Source organism: Drosophila obscura, unplaced genomic scaffold, assembly GCF_018151105.1.
Source record: "Drosophila obscura isolate BZ-5 IFL unplaced genomic scaffold, ASM1815110v1 contig_186, whole genome shotgun sequence".
Taxonomy (NCBI): Eukaryota; Metazoa; Arthropoda; class Insecta; order Diptera; family Drosophilidae; genus Drosophila; species Drosophila obscura.
The window spans coordinates 8,415,382-8,437,305 of NW_024542774.1; the positions used below are offsets into that span (position 1 = coordinate 8,415,382).

At 50.9% G+C, this 21,924-nt stretch overlaps 8 protein-coding genes across 8 annotated transcripts; 5 read left to right on the forward strand and 3 right to left on the reverse strand.

The window, feature by feature from the left end:
• Positions 1-11: 11 nt before the first annotated feature.
• On the forward strand, positions 12-1,846 carry LOC111073590 (trypsin-2). The gene is given in 4 exon segments (XM_022365978.2): positions 12-430; positions 487-694; positions 751-772; positions 774-1,846. Coding segments are annotated over 4 exon segments (1,149 nt in total). The 5' UTR covers positions 12-99; the 3' UTR covers positions 1,362-1,846.
• A 676-nt stretch (positions 1,847-2,522) lies between these two features.
• On the forward strand, positions 2,523-4,850 carry LOC111073556. Its single transcript, XM_022365920.2, has 3 exons — positions 2,523-2,705; positions 3,507-3,842; positions 4,716-4,850. Exons 2-3 carry the CDS (start codon positions 3,613-3,615, stop codon positions 4,726-4,728), a joined length of 243 nt encoding a protein of 80 aa, XP_022221612.2. The 5' UTR covers positions 2,523-2,705; positions 3,507-3,612; the 3' UTR covers positions 4,729-4,850.
• A 102-nt stretch (positions 4,851-4,952) lies between these two features.
• LOC111073557 lies at positions 4,953-5,255 on the forward strand. The gene has a single exon (XM_022365922.2). The coding sequence runs from the start codon at positions 5,007-5,009 to the stop codon at positions 5,142-5,144; it is 138 nt and encodes a 45-aa protein (XP_022221614.2). The 5' UTR covers positions 4,953-5,006; the 3' UTR covers positions 5,145-5,255.
• Positions 5,256-5,594: 339 nt separating this feature from the next.
• LOC111073554 (dynein intermediate chain 2, ciliary) lies at positions 5,595-10,301 on the forward strand. Its single transcript, XM_022365918.2, has 6 exons — positions 5,595-5,789; positions 7,744-8,412; positions 8,480-8,909; positions 9,008-9,085; positions 9,162-9,975; positions 10,036-10,301. Exons 1-6 carry the CDS (start codon positions 5,739-5,741, stop codon positions 10,217-10,219), a joined length of 2,226 nt encoding a protein of 741 aa, XP_022221610.1. The 5' UTR covers positions 5,595-5,738; the 3' UTR covers positions 10,220-10,301.
• Positions 10,242-12,829, reverse strand: LOC111073555 (fukutin-related protein). The gene is made up of 3 exons (XM_022365919.2): positions 11,699-12,829; positions 11,533-11,649; positions 10,242-11,479 (listed from the first exon to the last, which is right to left on the reverse strand). Exons 1-3 carry the CDS (start codon positions 12,446-12,448, stop codon positions 10,619-10,621), a joined length of 1,728 nt encoding a protein of 575 aa, XP_022221611.1. The 5' UTR covers positions 12,449-12,829; the 3' UTR covers positions 10,242-10,618.
• A 483-nt stretch (positions 12,830-13,312) lies between these two features.
• Positions 13,313-18,310, reverse strand: LOC111073583 (atrial natriuretic peptide receptor 1). The gene is given in 13 exon segments (XM_022365959.2): positions 13,313-13,718; positions 13,720-14,149; positions 14,214-14,538; positions 14,597-15,240; positions 15,298-15,376; positions 15,436-15,551; positions 15,608-16,163; positions 16,252-16,528; positions 16,651-16,728; positions 17,076-17,241; positions 17,331-17,442; positions 17,499-17,819; positions 18,210-18,310. Coding segments are annotated over 13 exon segments (3,549 nt in total). The 5' UTR covers positions 18,250-18,310; the 3' UTR covers position 13,313.
• Positions 18,311-18,571: 261 nt separating this feature from the next.
• Positions 18,572-20,754, reverse strand: LOC111073582 (augmin complex subunit dgt3). Its single transcript, XM_022365958.2, has 6 exons — positions 20,652-20,754; positions 20,262-20,590; positions 19,842-20,204; positions 19,115-19,780; positions 18,881-19,058; positions 18,572-18,829 (listed from the first exon to the last, which is right to left on the reverse strand). The coding sequence occupies exons 1-6, from the start codon at positions 20,667-20,669 to the stop codon at positions 18,665-18,667; spliced, it is 1,719 nt and encodes a 572-aa protein (XP_022221650.2). The 5' UTR covers positions 20,670-20,754; the 3' UTR covers positions 18,572-18,664.
• A 67-nt stretch (positions 20,755-20,821) lies between these two features.
• Positions 20,822-21,924, forward strand: LOC111081848 (proteasome subunit alpha type-4). Its single transcript, XM_022378002.2, has 3 exons — positions 20,822-20,919; positions 20,993-21,198; positions 21,259-21,924. Exons 1-3 carry the CDS (start codon positions 20,917-20,919, stop codon positions 21,836-21,838), a joined length of 789 nt encoding a protein of 262 aa, XP_022233694.2. The 5' UTR covers positions 20,822-20,916; the 3' UTR covers positions 21,839-21,924.

Genomic DNA, 21,924 nt, shown 5'->3' on the forward strand with positions numbered 1-21,924 from the left:
AATCCCATATGAACGTGTAGCAGTTGGTTAATGGAGGTGTTTCTTCCTGGTAGCGCTAAGCAGCTGGCTGAATGAGTCACAGCAGAGAAGTTGTCTGAGATGAAAGCTCTCGGCGATCAGAGCTGCTCACCTCGTTATCGACTCTCAGTTTCGCTTGAGACGCAGTCGGAAATGGATGATGCCCTATTCGCAGTTCAGCTTTCGCTGCTGCTGATGCTTTCGGTCATTGTTTGGGCCGAGTTCTGCGACAACGGGACAGGCGAGTGCAAGGAGCTGACGGGCACCGATTGCCCCGTGATATTCTACAACCAGCACTTAATAGGACCGGATATCAAGTACTGTGACGAGTTCAACGACATCGTGTGCTGTCCCATACCGCTGGATCACCAGAACCTGAAGCCGGCCGATGAAACGCGTCCGTTTGAGCGGGGTAAGCTGCGATCATTCAATGGGCCAATGTGCAACTCAAGCTTAAAACTTTACCAGAGTGCAAGCGTTTCAACGAGGCGCGCGCCTCCTGTCGCTCCACGCCCTTCATTGTGGGCGGCTCAAAGGCGACTGGCCAGGAGTTTCCCTTCATGGCGCTGATTGGCACAAAGGAGAACGAAAAGGCCGAAATCAATTGGGACTGCGGCGGGGCTCTGGTGCATCCCCAATTCGTGCTGACGGCGGCACATTGTCTGGAAACCAGCGAGTAAGTGGCCGCCCAGCGGGAGCCGTGATATTCATTTACACTTACCGCATTTACAGATCGAAGGCCGAGCGACTTGACCCCCGAATTTGACTCGCCTAAATTTGTGGTGCGTCTCGGGGAGCTGGACTACAACAGCACCACAGACGATGCCCAGGTACAGGACTTTCGGGTGGTCAATTATGTGGTGCACCCGGCGTATGATGACGAGGACGGCTTTAAGAACGACATTGCCCTCGTTGAGCTGGACAGGGCGGCAGTATTTAACGAGCATGTCGCACCCGCTTGCCTGCCGCCCAGCAGCGGCAACGAGAACAGCCAGCTGACAGCCGCCGGCTGGGGATTCACTTCCGACAAGGGCTTCAAATCGTCGCATCTACTGAAGGTCACCCTGCAGCGCTTCAGCGACGAGCAGTGCCTGGAGCGACTGCAGCAGGGCATTGAGACGCGCACCCAGTTCTGTGCCGGATCGCTTACCACCAATGCCGACACCTGCAATGGCGACTCGGGCGGACCCATCTTTGTGCAGCACCCGCTCTATCCGTGCCTCAAACAAGTGATTGGCATCGTCTCCTATGGCTTGGTGTGCGGCACACAGGGTCTGCCGAGTGTCTACACCAAGGTCCATCTCTTCACCGACTGGATCGAGAGCATTGTGTGGTCCGATTAGTCACAATCTCGTTTGCTATAAGAATCTTTTGTTTGCTACAAATGTATGTACTACTATTTGCCCGCCATATCACTCTTGTAATCCACCTGGGAGGCCAGCTCTACCAGGGCAAAGTTTCTGCCTAAGAATCAGCATCCATTCCAAACAGAAAATGGAGCCAATACATATACATATTCACGTGTCCTTATACTCCCGTTTGGCGAAACCTTAGGGTTATGTTACAGGGAGATCCACACAAAGGGATTTCTGCGCCGCCCTCAAACTTCCGTTGGGTTATTCTTCGTTTTAACGTCCATCGATCACACCAATCTTTAGTATTTTTATTAATACTAATCGATAGTCATAAATATTTGGCGCCAATTTGACTTAAAAATTGTTTTTAGAGTTGAATTGAAACCTTATCTGTTCAATTACTTTCTGGCTGCTTCGTTTGTGGTCGCCAACAGAGATAATACTTATGTATGTCAAATAAATAGCTATTATCAGATTGAATGTCTATTAAGTAATTCAGCTTGCAATTATGTAGGGTATTCGCTTAGCCGCCTTAGCAAAGCGGTAAAATAAGTAAGTAGTACATACATATGTATGTTTGTGCATGTCGACAAAGCCACACACAAACATAATTCATTTATATAGCTCCACTGCATATATTATACATACATACATACATACAATTGTGCACGACAGAGGAAAACCCGAAAGTCCGAAGTCCACGGCAAATGAATTACAAAATTGTGTGTGAACAGTTGTAAAATGCACACATACTCGTACACCCTACACGTGCACGTGTATGTATGTAGGCCTCTTATCAATGCGTGCAGAGCACAACAAAAGACAAAGAGAGAAGGAGAGAGAGAGAGTTCACAAAAAGAGATCTAGTGTGAGAGAACCAACAGAGACAAGACGGAAGTTAATTTACAAGGTTTTCTTTTCTACTCGTCGAGTAATTCAGGTAGAGTGGCCATGTTTTAACAGGTAATATTTAGAAAAACAAAGCAGCCAGCAGGTACCACCTATAGAGGTTGCATATACTCATATACAACAGCAAAGAAACAACGATCACAACAAACTAGAAAAACCGCCTCAACAGATCACCAATACCAACAGATGGCAGCGCTGAAATTTCAAAATGAATTTAACAGTCGAGTCGATACTGAGGCGGCGCGGCACAATTCATTCAGACGTTGTGCAAAGCGGATCGTGGGTTCCATTTGAAGTGTGCTGGAAGAATAGTCCGGGGCGAAATAGTGTCAAAGCAATTGAAATTTAAGTCAACGTTCCTCCGCGACAGACAGCAGCTAGTCACAATTTTTTATCGTGTTACAAGCGGCAATAGTGTGTGAGGTAGGTCGGTTGTGAGCATGTAAATGGCTTGACCTCGTCTTTATCAGTCTCGTCACGCGTTCAGGGCCATCCACTAATCTTGCCACGTCCAACTAACCAACTAACTAGCTAACCAAGCTAACTATTTCCCATGATGAATTCCCAGCAATGCGCGTGTTCCAGTCATTTTGGGCACTCCTTGATACGGCTATCAGCGCCGCCAGTGAACTGATTTGAACCGCTAATTGATAATATGTACTGATCGACACTATAAATGCGCCATGTATAGCCGTAATATAAATATGTACATAGGTGTACCTACTAGCTACGGCTTGAATTTAAATTAAGACGCACTTTCCACTTAATGTGTGCCATTTTATCGAACTTAGCTTTGTTTGAACAACCTTAAGTAAACACATGCACATATTAAACTGTTTCCTTGTGCTGGCTGAACTCCAGTTCAAGTACTACGTACCCTATAAAAAAACAATAAAAGACAATCATAAATTCTGTTCTGTACTGTACCCACAAAATGGTTGCCTTGCCGTGCAATCATCGCCATGGTAGATACGATGATATATGTTTGACTTGAATCTTATCAATAACCGACTTGTTGTTCAACTGCATCAGAAATTGAATTAATTTAGATCGTACGACACCCAAAAAAATGAAAAGAAACCAAAAAAAAAAGACTCTCAACACTTGGAAACAGTGGCGGCACTCCGCCACGAGCGAGCCCACTAAAAAAAACAAGATTTCAGTCAAAATAAATAAATTATGGTGTATACATATATATGTATGTATGTTTGTATATATTTTTAGCTTTATCAATTTGCGACTGTTTCTGCGGAGGCTCGACATAGACACACACTTCCAGCCGATCCACACAAAGAAAGCGAGCCGAGAGATCCGCAACGAGGGTCGCATCATGGATAGTGTAAAGTCATTTTTCGGCGGCTCCAACAAGGCCAACAATCTCGGCAATCATCAGCAGCAGAATGGACATCCGAGTGGTGGTGCCACTCCAAATCGCTGGGGCCCGAACTGGAACTCCAGCGCCCAGCACACGGAGACCAGTTCCCCGAATTCCTCGTCCATTCAAAATACCAACCATTGCGATGCCAAACGCAAGGACAGTGATAATTACTTCTATATCATGTAAGTTGGGCAATCGAGTACTTGGGGCCTATGGAAAGAGTGACAATTTCCGCAGTTTAAGTGCTCTTAGAGGAGAGTCAATGGGGGAAATTGAAAGAGCAAGAAAGTTCCTAGATTAGATAAAGTTAAAAAACGCATAGGGCAGTGACCTTCCCTCTAGGGCTGCTATACAAGAACTCCACGAATGTGTGTATTATCTTCTCCCATCCACGTATCAGCCGGTGTACATAAACCTACTCGTATACATATGTATGATACTTTTACGTACATAATATACCCGTTGCAATGACATTTTTTTGACCACAGATAAACGTTCAATGCCTGCAATTATGTGGCGATTGTGTGGAACCAGCAAAGAACTGTGTGGTGTGTGGTGCGGAGGCGCAATCAAAATATTCAATTGAAATTAAAATTAAAAGACAATCGCTTAACGTTCGCTGGCTGCAGGCGGAGGTTGGCAAACCAGTTTGTGCTGTCATAGATCTGGCTTTGCCTTGAGAATTGTATGATCTGAGTTTTGAATGTGTAGTCACGCTCTCGGCTAAAGAGTTTTGAGCCGAGAACTGGAACTTTGGAACCTGTTGGTGGTTGTGGGGAGGGACAGGCCTGTTCGGGGATCAGTTACGAATTAACTGGCGTCAATGGCAGCTGAAAAAGTCCCGTATTTAGAATGTGATTTGCCCGGGGATAGCCCCAAAAATACACAACTGGGTGTGGGCCTTCACATCAGTGTATAACGAGTATAAAGTGCGTGATTCAGTGTAACAGCTGGGTCAGTTAACGTCGAACAGGGCAGGAAACAGCACGCTGTAAGAGCCGCAAATAAAGCTTTTAATCGGACCACTAACTAACTGATTTAATCTCTCATTTTAGGTGGCGCGCCTGAAGATATTCCCACGTATGCGGATCTGTACACGATATTTTGTCAGCATAGCCATAACGTTGGATAAGTTAATCATCATCTAAAGTGACCTGCAGCTTAATAAATCTGTAAATCTATTAGAAGCATCGGAGCGTGCACCTCTCCTCTCCACACACAAAAGTGCTCGTACAGAGTCCCGGTGCTTAGTGATATTAGTTATTTATTTACAATTTTACACACCAGCCATTCATCATTTACACTAGTATCGATCGATCCTCGTTTGACTCGTATATATTGTATATATGGACCCCGTTACTTTTGTCGGCTTGCTCTACTGGCTGATGTGCATGATATTGTTCGGGCCGGCGATGTTCTTTGTCTCCGTTTACCTGCCAGAACTTCCAGTGCGGTATGTGAAAAGTTTGAGGCAGCAAACTTAGCAGTTGTTAGCCAAGTCCGTGGTACATAGATTAATCCAGACATATTTGTAATGATAATGATGTGCAACCGATCGATAAATTATAATAAAAATGTATTCAAAAGTAAATCTACGCTCTCCATAAAGCAAAAACAAAGGAATCCACATAGAACACGATGTGGATTGTGCTCTCTGGTTTGTGGACTTTGATTGGATCCAGAGTTTGACATTTGCATTAGACCCAGCGCTTTTTTGTTTTGTTTTGCTAACCAATCGATATGCAAATGGTAACCACAATCCAGTGCGTGTGGATTTGGCCAAATTTCTATAGAAACTGAAACAAACAAATGGCCACAAATTGCAGACAGCACACAACACACCACAAACTTCGTTCCCACTGAATTACGTAAAGTTTTAGGGTTTTGTTCGTTTAGTTTGCTTTGATTTGGTGAAATACGCACACAAGACATCGTTCAGACTACTGTCAGGGCGGCGCACGAGCACAAAAACAAAAAACAGTTTATATCCCAAACCAGTCCGGCCGAATCGGATGAAAATCATTCAATAAAAATATATAAGTAAACGAAACAGCAAGGCGTAGTCACAGGAGTCAAGAATGCCGGAACCAAAAGGAGCCAAGGGCGATGGCAAGCAGAACAAGGGGAAGGTAACTAGCATTACGGCTCTGAGATCAGATCCCTCCAGATATATACATATAGTCTTCCCAGCCACACACTTGACACTGCTGCTGCTGCTGCTGGTCGCACACATCCTTTCGCCTCGACAACTGGCAACGTAATGCCCAGAGTCGAGTACTTTATGGCCCTGTCTGGTTTTTTGCTTTTTAAATTTCGTTTTGCGCTTACGTTTTAATAAGTTTCGCTTCGCTTGATGGAACTTTGTCACGAGACATAATTTGCAATTTCCGGCGCAATCCATGTGCGTGCCAGCCCCAAAAGGAAGCCCCAGTCAAAGGCCGATCCGAGCCGTGCAATTTGGTTACAGCTACCAATTTATTTAGTTTCATGGCAACACACACTCACACAAACACACACTACCCGTACTTGGTCCAAGGAGTTTGCAAGAAGTTGGGTTAGGGTAGGTGTGGCTGCCAAGAGGCCCCTAATGGCGGTGGGGGGACTGTGCGGTGTCGAATCCTCATCAGACCCAACGCAATAAAAGAGTCAATAAATCACTCACTCACGGATACGGTCCTGGGCTCACCTTTTCATTTAGATGCACATCAAAATAAATATGTAACTTGCGATTCCTTATATCCTCACCCTCACCCACCCCCTCAAAGTACGTACTAATCGAGTTGTGTGCGAAATTTGTTTATTCTGATTACGACAACCCCCCACTCCCCACCCCTTGCCCTATCAATCAGGCTGTCGTGACGTCAGGAGGAAAAGTTTTTCGCTTTTTGGGCTGTCGTGAAGAGGACGCTGACATGGTGAACGTCATCAGGATTGTCATCGTATTCGGCCATAATTCGCGTTCCACTTCGGGCTGGCTGGCAGTCTTTCCTCGCCGCTGCCACTGGACAGACAGCGACACCAGCGCTGCTCCAGTGTAGGATATCCATATCCCCCCTACTTGCTCGAGTACTTGCCCCCCCCCATCCGCCGCGCAACGACTTTCTGGCCAAGATGTGGAAGCTTGCCAACAAGGCGATGGCGGTATATGACCAATAGATTGATTGCAATCCCCACTAGCAAATTCGTAGAGCTGTGTGTGTGTAGAGCTGTGTTACACTGTGTGCGCGTGAGTGTGTGTCCACGTACAGTGCGTTTCATGGCGATAAAGCAGACACTAGAATCTTTTGATACAGGTGCATGTATGCAACGCGCTGAAACGCACTGTGGCCGCGGAGGGGCACTTGTAAATACAAAACTGAGAGTTTAACTGTACATATTTAATTGAGGATCTTTCCATATGTAACCGTACCGTACCGTACCGTAGCGTACAATCTGTAAATACAATGTACTATCCGTAGTCCTATTACTCTATCTATCTATCTATCTATCTATCTATCTAACTCTCTCTTCAAAACTCGCCAACTCGTAGTCGTAGCTAAGTAGGACAGATCGCTCTCCTCCTCCTCCTCTGCCTCTGCCTCTGCCTCCTCCATCTCTCAGTTCACATTCAGTTTAAGTCGCAAAATTATGTCAGAATCTGCGGCTGCAGCTGCAGCTGCTGCTGCTTCGGCTGCCACGGAGGCCAACGATCCGCCGCAGGATTTCGATATTGCCAGCAATAGCGATGACGATGAGGTAACGGTTGCGGCGCAGGCCTTCACCTCGAATACTCGTATCATAATTCAACTTGCATGCCCCAATGCTTGGTTCCCTCCTAGACAGAGCACCTATCTTTGGCTTTCTGCACACTCCACCATAAGTAGTAGTCCCGCCCCCCCCGCCCCGCCCCGCCCCAGAGCTGCTGCAGGTGAGTGGCCATTCTGTTGCTCGTCCTGCCTTCCCGTTTATGCACCATCAATGGAATGTTGCATGCACCACCTACTCTCACTTCCACTCCCACACCCACACCCACCTGTCCCATGGCCTAATCTTTCGTGAATCAACCCTTGTTCCCCACCACCCCCCTTGTTCTCCGTCAAGCAGAACAGATCCTCCAAGACGAAGGCCGATGGCGGTGGCGGTGGCGGCGATGCCGATGACTTTGATGCCTGGATGCGTTCGCGCCAGCTCCTCAAGCCGGACGATCAGCTGGATCTGACGGAGGCGGAGCTGGCCGAGGAGGTGACCAAGGTGCTGACGCCCACCAACACGAATGTGATCCGCAATCTGGTGGTGTACAGCTTCAAGGAGGGGGAGTATGTGCCGGCGCCGCTGCCCGGCAACACGGTGACCCTCATGGACTACCCGGGCAACTCTCTGCACGTGGACTCGGAGGAGGCGCGTCGCCAGATCGAGGAGTCCGATGAGATCGGCTACCCACTGCCCATGCCCCACTATTCGCTGGTGGAGCAGCGCGACACATCTGTCGGGGATCACGAGGGAGAGGGCGAAGGGGAGGACAACGACGACACTGACGACGTCAAGAGTGCCCCCGACAAGGAGGCCGAAGAGGAGGAGGAGGGCGAAGAGGAAGAAGAAGAGGAGGCCAAGACCGGCGAGGAGGGCGTCGAAGAGGGGGAGGTGCGTGCCGACGATGAGGAGACGGCCGGAGCCCAGCCGGCGGCAGCCACAGCCTCCGGCAAGAAGCGCAAGCTGATCAATCAGTTCAACTACTGCGAACGGGCTGCCCTCACCTACACCAATCCCAGGAGGGTGAGTGCATACCCACGGGGATCCATGGATCCATGGATGTTCCTCTCTTACACCTCTTCGTATCCAGAATGTGGACACACAGACGATCCCACCGCCACGATCGCAGTTTGGGGGCAATGTGCTGCAGTGGGTCATCTACGATTCGTATGCGGAGGACTTTGAGGGGCAGTCGAAGGATGGGGCCGCCAAGAAGGAGGACCGCAAGCGCGGCATGCGCTCGAAGAAGTTCAAGGACAAGTCGGCCATTGCAGAGCAACTCAACAAAAAGTATCTCAAGTGCTGGCAGATCCTCGAGCGGATGATCAACCAGAACATCTACGACGACATTGCCCATGACTATCGCTACTGGGAGGATCCGGCCGATGAGTTCCGCGAGGGCGAGGGCAACCTGCTGCCCCTGTGGAAGTTCCAGTACGAAAAGACCAAGAAAATGAATGTCACCGACATCCTGTTCAATCCGAGCTACTACGATCTCTTTGCCGTTTGCTTTGGCTCCCGTGAGTAGAACCAACACAGCAAATTCAATCCAAATCTTTAGTCCTTAATCGTTATTCTACCCTGCCCTGACCTGCCCTGCCCTGCCCTGCCCTGTCAGATGACTTTATGAAGCAGACAAATGAGGGTTATCTCTGCCTCTTCACCGTCAAGAATCCCTCTTTTCCGGACTACATCAGTAGGTGTCCCTCAGAGGAGGAGTCCCTCGTTTCTGCGGCCTTGCTAATCGGCGTCCTTGTTTGATTCCTTTGCAGTTCAAACCGATTGCGGCGTCATGTGCTGCGACATCCATCCCACCTACCCCTTCCTGGTGGTGATTGGCCTGTACGATGGCAACGTGGCCGTCTACAATCTGCGGGACAACTGCAAGGAGCCGCTGTACATCTCCAAGGGCGTGAACTGCAAGCACGGGGAGTGCGTGTGGCAGATCAAGTGGGGCCCGGACATGACCGACGGCGAGATCAATTTCTATTCGGTGTCCTCCGATGGGCGGGTCTTCAACTGGATTCTGATGCAGAACAAGCTCTGGGTGACGACCATCATAACGCTGTTCCTGCAGGACGGCCTCGTGGATGGGCCCGACGGCACCAAGGTCAGCCTCAAGAGCGGCGGCAGCTGCATGATCTTCCACCCCACCGACCAGAAGGTGTTCCTCGTGGGCACCGAATGCGGCTACATCTACAAGTGCAGCACGGCCTTCAGCTCCAAGTACCTGATGACCTACAACGCGCACAACATGTCCGTCTACCGCATCGACTTTAATCGCTTCAACTCGAACATCTTTGTGTCCTGCGGCGGCGACTGGCGCATCAAGGTGTGGGAGGACATGCGTCCCGATCCGCTCTTCATCTTCGATCTTGGGTCTGCTGTGGGCGACGTCAAGTGGGCGCCCTACTCCAGCACCGTCTTCGCAGCCGTCACCACCGAGGGCAAGGTGCATGTCTTCGATTTGAATGTGAACAAGTACAAGGCCATCTGCATCCAGGCGGTGGTGCCCAAGCGGAAGAACAAGCTCACACGACTCTCCTTCAACGAGAAGATACCCTTCATTGTGGTGGGCGACGAAAAGTAAGTGCATCCGATCCCTGCTCGCGCTTAGATCTCTTCCAACTTTAATCTTTTGTCCAGGGGTGTTACCACTTCGCTTAAGCTATCGCCCAATCTTCGCGTGATGGTCAAACCGCCCAAGAAGCAGTTGTATTTGGACCAGACCACACTGCAGATAGCCAAGCTGGAGAAGCTTCTGTCCCTGGTGCGGGAGCTGCCCGAAGGCAGCGTTGTGCCCGATACGGCCACCACTGTGCGCAGCTAAAGTCACGTATATTTTGATAAGCCGCTGCCCGAGTAACGGATCCGAGCGCGCGTCTGATTGTATATTATTTCACTTTAAAATATTTAGAGAGCATTTTTTGGTTTTAAAATATTCGTAGTACGAACGACTTAAGTTAGTTGTATGTTCTAAGTACTAGTATACGAAAATTAGCTATCAACCCAAATCTCAAAAGGAACTCTGAAACAATACAAAAGATCACAAAATTGCACAATAGTCGCGTAATGGGTGGCGGGGGCGGGGGGGGCTAAGATTTAAATCTTTAAGAATAAAACTGGAAACTAAATGTTAATCAAATCCTGTCGGCCCTCAGCCGGCTAAGCCTCAACTAAATTGTAACTAGACTAGACTAGACTAGACTAGACTGCACAGATCGTCCCTCTAATCGTCCATGGGCATGTCTTGGGACTGAACTTTGATGTGCTTCGCCTCCAGATACTCGAGCACATTGTTGGGACACATGACACTCTTGCCGAGAAACAGCACCGTGGACATGGGATGCAGGAAGTCGGCCGCAAAGGTGCTTGCCTTCCAGCCAAAGAAGCCGCTGGCCCGCACCTCGGCGCCCTTGATCTCGTAGGGCAGCAGATTGACGCCCACCTGGTTGGGCTTCGAGAATTGCACGCGAAAGTAGTGTCCGTCGGTGGCCTTGATCCAGTAGAAGCCCTCGTTATCCACATACGGCTTGCTCTGTGACTTCTTCATTGCGTTGGAGCGCTCCAGGTCCTGCACGTTGAAGCTGATGTCAATGTCGTAGGCGTCTGGTGAGATGGCATTGGTCTCCACGGCGCTCTTCAGCGCATTGTTGTCCAGCCAGTAGCGGATGCCCACATTCTCGAACTCCTCGAGCACATGGTTGAAGGTGGTGTGCAGCTTGTCCAGGCAGCAGGGTGGCGTGTGCTTGTCCAGATAGGAGTAGAACGGCCGGTTGTTGTAGACGGTGCCGATGCAGGACTTTGTGGTGCGCTCGCACCCGAAGAGATCGATGTCCGTGACCAGCGGCAGCGACTGATTTGAGCTGGAGAACTGGGCATCCAGCACGCCCATGTGCAGCTGCCAGTTGTTCTCCCTGGCCGGGGGCTTGCCGAGAACCGTGTACGCCCTTCGCACGACCCTCTTGATCTGCAGCCGCTTGTACATCTCACGGAACTGGCGCCGGCGCAGATCTATGCGTCGCTGCTTGGTGTGGAACGAGGAGAAAATACGCCGCCCCTCTTGGAAGGCATGTGGGAATACGGTGGTCTGCAACGATACATTGAAATGCGACTGCAGCTGCAGAGGGGCGGGATACTTACCGATAAATTGGCAATCTTTGCCTGCATGTACAACATCTCTGGGAAGGGCAGGGAGAAGGGTTCGGGCATTGCCGCCAGAGCGGCCACATCCAACAGGATCGCGTGCTTTTGCAGAAACTAAGGCAAGTGTCAGTGGAAGGATCACTCTATTAGAATCAATACCCACCAAATCGCAGCGTCGACTGTCATTGGTTGCCACTATCTCCAGCGTCCAGTTGGGCAGATCCATTCTCATCCGAGCGCAGCTGCTGTAGGACTTTAGATTTCCCGCAAACGGAACCAGCACCATGCGACGCACCGTCTCCTCGGGCGGAACGGCCAGTCGCTGCTCCTTGGGCTTTGCCTGTGCCTGTGCCTGTGCCCCGGCCACGCCTATCGTGTTGATCTCGCGCAGAATCTTCTGCAGCAGATTCTTGCTGTTTAGCCGCACACTGTCCGGCATGAGGAGGGCGTACTTGGTGCGAATGGCGGCCAGCGGATCGAGTTCTGGTCGCGTGCGTCGCACATCGAAGGCCAGGCTCAGGAAGGTCACAGTCTGCTCCTCGCCAGCTGTGAGATTTCGCTCGTAGTTGACCGGCGGATAGGCGTACTCGGTGCCGCCCTCCTGCAGCACCAGTATGGGCATATTGGGTATAACGTCCAGTATGCTGTCGATGCTCGCCCGCAGATCCTGCTCAAAGTTGTAGTGGCCGTAGAACACGATGGTGATGCTCTTCCTTATGTGCTTGTTGGCGTTGCGCACCTTCTCCTTGGGCGTCAGCTTGGGTGCCTTAGCCTCCATCTCGTCGCCACCAGCCAGCACCCGGCTTATGCGGCGCCACAGCAGCGTGTTCCAGGTGTAGTACAGGAATATCAGATTGACCACCAGGACGCCCAGCAGCATCAGCTTGGCCATTCGCAGGCGCAGCACCTTCATTCTCGGACTTGCTGGCTACAGGTTGTGCGGTTGTTGCTACTCTACGCGATTCACTATTTATGGTATCTCTCTCTCTCTCTCTCTCGGTGTGTTTGTGTGTGTGTATGGGTGTACGGTACGGTGCTCCTGCATGGGTGTAGACACCTACATGACATCTACATGACTGCAACTGCCAGCGGAACGAACAGCAGGCAGGCCCTAGAGCCAAAGCTCCTCCGGATGCTGGTCGCACATTCTGTAGATTCGATTTTCTTCGCTCTTCCGGTTCAGTCACTTCTGGCCTTTTCCGGTTTTTATTATTCAATTTGTTTTTGTGTCAATTCCTTTTTCCTCGACTCTGCGCAAATACATATTTCCAACCCACTCTAACACCCACCGGAAAAGCTCAGGCTCCTTCGGCTCGAACAGCTGATGGCATCCATCATCCCCGTTCGTTGAGTTTTCCGGGGGTTGTTTGGTTTGGTTGCTTGCTTGCTCAGGCTAACATTTATTTGGGTAGAAACATTTGCTAGAGCTTTTCAAATGGTTACAGAAGGGAGTTACAGAAAGTTTATGCCTTTTCGAAAGCGATAATGTCGGGAAAAGTTCCTGAAACTACATATATAAATGACTCTATTAAATAACATTATCTATGGATAACAGCGGACTGTTAGCTCGCTCTCTTATGATCCACACAGGTGTCGAGCACCCGAGTGGATCGAGTGCATCGTAAGAGAGAGCGTTCTTCGCTAACTTACTGTTACTGTTACTTACTGTTAATTACGTTCAACTAACTCCTCAATGTGCTTTGGTTTTATTTTATTTGCACATAAAATGAATATAATACTGACACATTAGAGATCATAGACCATAGGATAGATCAGATTCACTTTCCCATGCCGGCGAAGAGTAGTGGGAATGGCACTTCGTCGGTGCTCAGGATCTGCGGTGTCGGGGGGCGTGCATCGGCCTCGCTGGTGCTGTTCAGCCAGTAGGTGGTCATGGTGCCCTTGCCCTTGAGCTCCACATCGCCGCGCTGCTCCAACTGGAAGGTGCCAAACTTGTCCAGAATGGCCTTCGTGGCGGAGGACACGTGAATCTTGCCGGGCTGGCCGGTGCTCTCCATGCGCGATGCGGTATTCACGGTGTCCCCGAAGAGGCAGTAGTGGGGCATTTTCTTGCCCACGACGCCGGCACAGACGGACCCGGAGTGCATACCAATGCGAATCTGGATCTTGTACTCCGGCTTGTGCCTCAGATTAAAGGAGCTGACGGCCTGGAGTATGTCCAGGTGCCATCAGGGCGATCTCCCGGGCGTGCTTATCGCCATTGGGCTCGGGCAGGCCGGAGACCACCAGGTAGGCGTCGCCAATTGTCTCCACCTTGTAGACGTCGTAGAAGCCGATGATCCGGTCGAAGGTGCTGTACAGATCGTTCAGGAAGTTCACCACATCCATGGGGCTGCTGCGGGCGCAAAGCTCCGTGAAGCCCACAATGTCGCTGAAGTAAATGGTGACGCTGCTGAACTCCTCCGGCTCCACCAGATCCCCGGCCATCAGCTGCTGGGCCACGGGTCGCGGCAATATCTGGTACAGCAGCTCCTCCGTGCGCTGCTTCTCCAGACTCAGCTGGCGCGTTTTCTCCTCCACGAGGCTCTCCAGATTGTTGGCATACTGCTCCATGCGGTTCAGCAGATCGTCCATTAGGTTCTCGCAGAAGCCCCTGCAACAAACAAAAGATGATTCGGATTTGACTTTGACTTTGGCTAGGGATGCTGCATAATCACTTCATGATGGTGCGTATGTTGCTGCGGATCGTGGAGAAGGCAGGCCGCTCCTCCTGGTTGTCCGCCCAGCACTTTTCCATTAGCTCTAGTAGGTCCGGTGGACACTCTCGCTCCCTGATGAGCGGCCGAAACCCATTGCATTGCCGCACCTTGTGGAGGATGGTGTGGACATCCATCTGCTGGCGCGCCTCCTGGTAGGGCCCGCCACGGTTCACAATCTCCTCCAGAATGATGCCAAACGAGTAGACATCGCCGCGTTGGGTGGCCGGACAGCAGCCAGGGATGGATGTCAGAGGCAGCAGCTCGGGCGCGATCCAAAGGAGCTCTAGAATGGCAGAATGCTCAAGAAGAAACCCCTCCGAGAGCCATGGGGACACACTCACTCAAGTAGTAGTTCTGATCCCGCACAAAGTCCGAGGGCGTGGTCAGCGTGGCCAGGCCAAAGTCGGATATCTTGAGCACAAATCTGCCGTCGATGAGGCAGTTGCAGGAGCGCAGCTTGCCATGGGCCGCCACGTCGCTGTTGTGCAGATAGCTCATGCCCTTGACAATGTCGTGGACGAGGGACATGCGGAAGTTCCAGTCCAGCTCGATGGCCTCGTTCTCCAGCACATCCTTCAGGCTGCCGCGCGAACAATACTCCGTGAGGATTAGCACCGTGGGACGGGGCAGATCAATGCAGGCGCCCACGAACCGCACAGTGTTCTCGTGGCTCACGTCGCGCGCCTGCTTGATCTCCCACAGCAGCTGGGGCGTCAGCTCTACCTTCTTCACGTTCACCTTCTTGATGGCCACGCGCTCGCCCTTGAACTGGCCAATCGTCGTGTACACCTGCGGCGGCAGCGACGTGAAGCTGGCTATGGAGGCGCGACCGGAGTGGATGCCAAACTGTTGCAGCGAGATATTCTCCACGTCGAGGCGCTGCAGGCCGCCCTTGGAGCCGAACATGCCGCCCATTTCGATGAGCACATCGTCGGGTCTCACCCGCCAGGACATGTTGTTCAGCTCCTTGCTCAGCTTCATTTGCCTGCAAGAATGGGAGAACTCTGTAGGCAGCCACAGGCCAACGAAGGGGGAGTCTTACTTTTGCAGCAAGCAAATCACGAGGAAGACGAGACCCAGAAAGAGGAACAGGCCGAATATGGAATACATAATGGTGGACTCTGCAAGCGGAGAGATTTATGCACTAGTCCGATGTGAAACAAGGGGATTGGGGCCATACCATTGTCATGACAGTCCGGAGAATTGCCCAGGAAGCCACAGGGCGGCACATCCGGCGGCGGCTCCTCCCGTCCGCCCGGCCAGTGAATCTTCTTGCCATGCACAGCTGCATATTCCCTACAAAAAGAAAGTGTTTAATGGATGGTCAATGGGCAGGCACCTTCGCCGCCTACTTGTGGACACCGGAATAATGAGCGACGACGGAAAATTTTCCATTTATGGGATCCAGATCTAGGATCGAGTAGTCCGCATCCCGGTCGCCATTGTCATCGATGCGCACGTGGCCGGTGATGCCCTCAAAGGTGCGATTCCACATGCGTCGCGTGATGTTCACCCCATCCCGGATGTCGCCGCCCTCGGTCAGGGTTTCATTCAGGGCCATGCCCAGCAGATAAACGCCATCGTAGAAGGCGCCAATGAAGAAGTTCACCTCCTCGCCCTCGCCAAACGTGTAGTTGTAGTCGTAGAGCGCATTCTCCCGTACATTGTCCGCAAAATCCTGAAACTTGGGACTCGTCGGCTGCAGGAGGCTCACCCTCAGAAGTGCCTCGTATGCCTTGCGCGCTCGCGCATCCTGCCCGTCCTTCATCTCCCAGCCCTTGTCGCCCCAGTAGTCGCTCTGGAATATCTCCACGTCCAGGAAGACCCACTCGCCGTTGGTCATGCCCAGGCTGTGGGCCGCCAGCATGAACTTTCGCACCAAGACCCCACGCACAGATAAAATAACGACTGTACGAAGGGTGGGAAGAGAGAGAAGAAGTTCGATCAATTATGTGGAATGTGGTGAGGTGGGGAAATCAGCTTGAAGATTTGATACCTCTGGCATACATGCTGGCATCCCTCAGATAGTTCTCATAGATCTCCTCCTCGTTGCCATTTAGCTCGCGGACAAAGCTCAGCAGTCCCTCCTGCCGCAGTCCGTACTCGAGATTCTTGCCCACCGTCCACGAGAAGAGCTCCGATCTGTCCACCAGCAGGGCCACATGCTTCCAATTGAACTGGCGAAAGACGCTGGCAAAGACCAGGATGAGCCTGCACTGGCAGTAGGACATGCGCGTGAGTGTGGGATACTTTGACTTGTCCTTGAACATTCCCTGAAAATTCTACAACGAATATACAATTCCGCCATGCTTCGGATCGATCCCCATGGCATTGAACATCTCCCCCCAAATGAACCTTCCCAGGAACCTGCCCAGATACTACTTCATCCACTTACCGTATTCTCATTCTTCCACTTGTGTATTCTGCCCAGGATGCCAGAGGTAACAGTCAGCTCCCCCTCCGAGGACGGGGGCTGGCGCAGGCAGCAGCAGGAGGAAGGAAACGGGAGACGTTATCGAGCAGCACTCGGAGCAAAACTTAAATTCAAATTAAAGACCCATTGAGCGATGGCCACTCCGAACGCAGCCCAGAACCCATTTAATTGCCAATGTCAAGCGTACGACAATTAAGAGGGCTAAATGTGATTGCCACGAACAGTCAGTGTGTGGGTGGGGAATGGGAGGGGTGGGAAGGGGACTGAGGACTGCGACTAAGCCAGTTCCGCATTATTGAAAGCGGCGTGCTGTGCGCCGCTCCACACGCAAATCGCTACACTCGGCAATGGATGCCAGGCGCTGGCTTGGCTTGGCTTACGCATACCTGATCCCCCATGCCCGTAATGATGGGGGTGTTCCAGTAGGCGGCCAGACGAGCCACCGGCTCAAGGGCGAATGCGCAGGCTGGTCCAATGAAGGCGATGACGTCGTCCTGGAAGTGCATGTCTGCAGCCAGTCCGGGTGCACGGGCGCCCGAGCAGGATGGGTAGCTTAAGACAGGGAAGGGAGTTAGACGCGGTAGGTAGGCAGACAGAGGCAGGCAGGCAGGCAGGCAGGCAGGCATACACCGTCCACTCACCTGGCCTTCTTCTTTGCGAGCGTAATGTTGTGGGGTCGCAGGAAGAGCTTGTTTATCTGATCCAAGGCCAGGTCCACGGCCGGTCCGCAGCGCTCCAGATCGAATGGGGAATCTGCGGGCAGTGGGGAATCTTGATCCAATCCATCGAATCCCTAGCTGGCGACTTACCCAAATGGGAGGCCATCAGCACGCCCACATTGTAGACACGCATCTGGCTGAGTTCGCTCTCCGTCATGCGTCCCATCTGCTGATGCTTCGGATCCCTGGTCCGCTCGAACATCCTGCTGTTGTCGCCCGTGTCGTTGACATTGAGCCCAAGATTCGTGATGGTCGTATCGAAGCTAATCTCTTTGTTGAGGTCCTCCCAGGAATCGATCTCGTTGCGCTTGGCATTCTTGTGGGTGCTGAAGGAGTCAACCAGCAGCAGGAAGAGAACACAGACGCTGGGGCGGAACAACAGACGATGCATATTGTGGCACTGCCAAAGGACTGGAAGAACGAACGGTTATCCAAATGAGTGGCGGCATTTCCTCATTATCACAGAACAAAAACACAAAACAAACTGATTTAAATTTGATTATATCAAGCCGAAATTCGAAGGGCAAAGCTTGAATTCATCTTGCATTACAGCCTGGGGCTGTGTGCTGGGGCTACATAGAAATTTGAAATTAATTCAAATCACAGCAACAACAAAGCGTAATGACTCGCAAATCATTATCCACCGATTCCGAGCTGCTTGGGTGTCGTCGTGTCTATGCAACGCTTTAAACTTAAACTTTAAGGACACTTCGGGAGAAGCCTGACAGCCAGCCAAGTCAGTTGGTTAATTTAAAACAATTTAAAGTAACTTTGGAAACACTTCACTGTTCTTTTAATTACCGAAGGATTTTGAGAGAAATCTGCCGCGAAAGACGTACATCGAATGAGCCACAGGCGAATGCTGCTCGTCCTTTTATAGGCCCTGAAATCTATTCGGCAGACAGCCACGAACTCCCATACGATTGCGCGTGGCCAATGGGAGGCCAGCGAATTGCTGGCCAACAGGCATCGTCAAGGGGAATGGGTATCGGAATGGGAATGGGTCTAGGTTAGGCAAGCAAGAGGACATGGTTTTTATGGCTTCACTTGTTGCTGCTCGGCGGCACTTGAATAGCAATCGCTTGGAAACGTTGTCGCGTGCTGCCGGCAATTAATGCGTCTGCTTGGTGGATTTCGTGTATCTGGGTCTGCGAAAGGGCATCACTCAATTCATCTTCATCTTCATCCAGCATCCCTTGTAACAGATATCGTAATTTATTCATTAACTAATATACAAATTGCATTGATCGGATTCATCATTTACGCTGAAGCCCTCCGCCGGGACGACGCATGCTGCTGGTTAAAGCGGGAACCTTGGCCGCTGCCTTCTTCACCTCGTCGATGGCGTAGAGCATGCGCTGGGGCTCCGTCAAGAACCAGACCCATAGAAGCATTTTATACCGCCAGAGCTTGTCCCTGTCCTGAAATTAAGCCATCAGTGACATTCAGACGCTGGGGGGAAACCCACATACCATCCGACCCACGATATTCTCCTGGAATTCAGTTCGCAGATGTCGCATCATCTCGTCGAGACGCGTCTGTTCCTGGGCGACACTGTATATTGCATACAAATATCGAACATTGTCCAGCATGGGCTGCTCCAGGGGGGAATCATAGACGAAGGGGCTTAGGGTTTGCTCCAGACGCTTGCTGCGAATGAATGTGGTATGAGGGATTAGCTTGCAGGGAATGTTTCGTTTACTCACAGTTCTGCCAGCTGATCCTGGGCGGTGACACTGGACTTTCTGTTGAGCATGCTCTGAAAAGCGTACGAAAGTAGGCGGCAAAACTTTTCGTACTCGTAGAGACAACTCTTGGCCTCGCCGGCCCGTATATTGTGGCCAAGATGGGCCGACAGCTGGCTGGCAATCTCCTGCAAGAAAGGGGAACAGATGCCTTGGTGACTGCTGTTGATGGAGAGCATAGTCTGCACTCGCTGCCATGTGGCCTGGGCCTGGCTGCACAGCGCCTCGGAGGTGTCCAGAAAATTGCGCTTCTTCTCCAAGTCCAACTGTTCGATGATCCAAACCAGCTCCGCATTGGACAAGGCATCCGATATGATTTTGGTCAGTTGCTGGTCGCTTTCACGCCGTCGCTGGGCCCGCTGCAACTTCTCTTTGGTGTTTTCATAGAGAACCAGCTCGATGCGCTGTTCGGTATGCTGCTGGACAAAGCTCGTCACGTCGTTCATGCGTGTGTCGTAGATGTTTTTCAGATGGTGTTCGTTGAGCAGCTGCAGCTCGTGCGTTTCCCTGACCATCTCTGCCACGCTAAGGCAATGGATCTGGCCAAGATCCAGGTGGTCTATAATGGCCTGAGTGGCCTTGGCCTTAGCCTTCTTCTTGATGAAGGCGAGTGCATAATACTGAATGCTGCAACGATTGAAAAGTGTATGTCAATTTGTGACTTTCATCATTATAGACCCTTACTGACCTCCGCTCCAGGCTCTCCAACTTTTCCTTCTCATGCAGCACATCGACTTCGCTGGTCTTCAACTCGTTTGCCTCCTGGATTTTGAAGTTCTCCTTAATGTAGAGCGTAAAATACTGCATGAAGGAGTCGCATTTGAGGAAGTACTGCTCCAGCGGCAGTTGGTGCATAAAGAGCGGTGGCATCGGCTGGGATATGAACGCCATCTTGGCCTCGCTGCTCAGCTTGCAGTTCTCACCCTGCAGCTCTTCCAGCTGCTTGGCCTTCTCTTGGCAGTCGCTCAACAGATTCTTTTCCATGTTTTGCAGTGAAGTGGCTGCACATTCCAACTCGCTAAGGTTATTATTTATAGAGTGTTTCGAGTTGCTGCAACGATTAAACATGTAGAATAGAATAGAATTTCGGGGACTCTGGGCCACTTACACCATATTCTCAATTAGCGCGGCATAATCGGTTGTTGCCTCTTGAATCGCTGCCCCCACTGCAGTCAGAGCGTTCACATCCTGCTCCGTATGCGTGAGCAGACCAGGGTTTTCCGCTTCGATCTCCTGCTGCTTCATTGCGAGCTCCGACCCTCTTAGCCACTCTGAACGCTGCTGCATTTCATCGCGCTGCAGGAACTCTTGCTCTGTAAGGATGTTGGCATCCGTAATACTCACAGACAGGTATTTAAAGAACTTTTCCAGCTTTTCGTCGTATAGAAGCCATTGGTTTGAACTGTCGATCCCCAGTTTCTTGAAGAGGTCACAGTTCTAAAAAGTACAACGTTAATCGAACAATGTAGCCAACAAGAAAAGTCCGATCTTAACTTACGGCAAGAATGTCTCCCATTGCATCCCAAAGAACAATAAAAACAAAAATAATTAAAAAATTCCCGCGTATTTGCAAGCAAGTGAATCCCAGTGTGACCGCAGACTTGTCGACCCTCAGCACTATACCAAATTATACTATCGGTATATTTTCAAGTTATACCTCAGCGCACAAGCAGGAATATTTCATTATATTTATGAGGGTCACACTGACTGAATGACAATCATTTTTGCAAAGTAAACTCGTAAATTTCTAGCAATAAAGAACAATGGTAAGTAAATGTGCACCCGCTACAATGCGGGCAGCTTGATTTATTCATTTCTTCATCATATTCATATTGTTAGGCGCGTCGCTATGATTCCCGCACCACGATTTTCTCCCCGGAGGGACGCCTGTACCAGGTCGAATACGCCATGGAAGCCATCTCGCATGCCGGCACTTGCCTCGGCATCCTGGCCGAAGATGGCATTTTGCTAGCCGCCGAATGCCGCAGCACCAACAAACTGCTGGACAGCGCTATACCCTCGGAGAAGATCTATCGTCTGAACGAGTGAGTAATGATTCGTGCATATCTGTAAACACTGCAATGCTGAACATGATTGCCTTGCAGGAACATGGTTTGCTCTGTGGCCGGCATCACATCCGATGCCAATGTGCTGACCGCCGAGCTGCGTTTGATAGCCCAGCGCTATCAGTTCAGCTATGGCGAGGTGATTCCATGCGAGCAGCTTGTGTCCCACCTGTGCGACATCAAGCAAGCCTACACTCAGTACGGTGGCAAGCGTCCCTTCGGCGTTTCTCTTCTTTACATGGGCTGGGACAATAAGTACGGCTATCAGCTGTACCAGTCCGATCCCAGCGGCAACTACGGCGGCTGGAAGGCCACATGCATTGGCAATAACTTTGGAGCCGCCATCTCCATGCTGAAACAGGAACTGGCCGACAAACCATCCATAAAGCTGGAGGAGGCCAAGGATCTGGCCGTGAAGGTGCTAAGCATGACTCTGGACACCACTAAGCTGACTCCAGAAAAGGTCGAGATGGCCACCTTGCAGCGCGAAAAGAACACTACCGTCTTTAGTGTGCTGGAGAAGCCCGAAGTGGAGAAGCTGATCGAAAAGTACAACAAATTACAGGCCGAAACCGAAGCCGCCAAGAAGGAGAAGCAGGCCAAACAACCCAAGTCTTAAGTTCATCGATCACTGTATGGTTAATGGGTAGACGGTCAGCTAAATATTTTGTATTTGAAGAATGTGAAATTAAATTTCAAAACAAA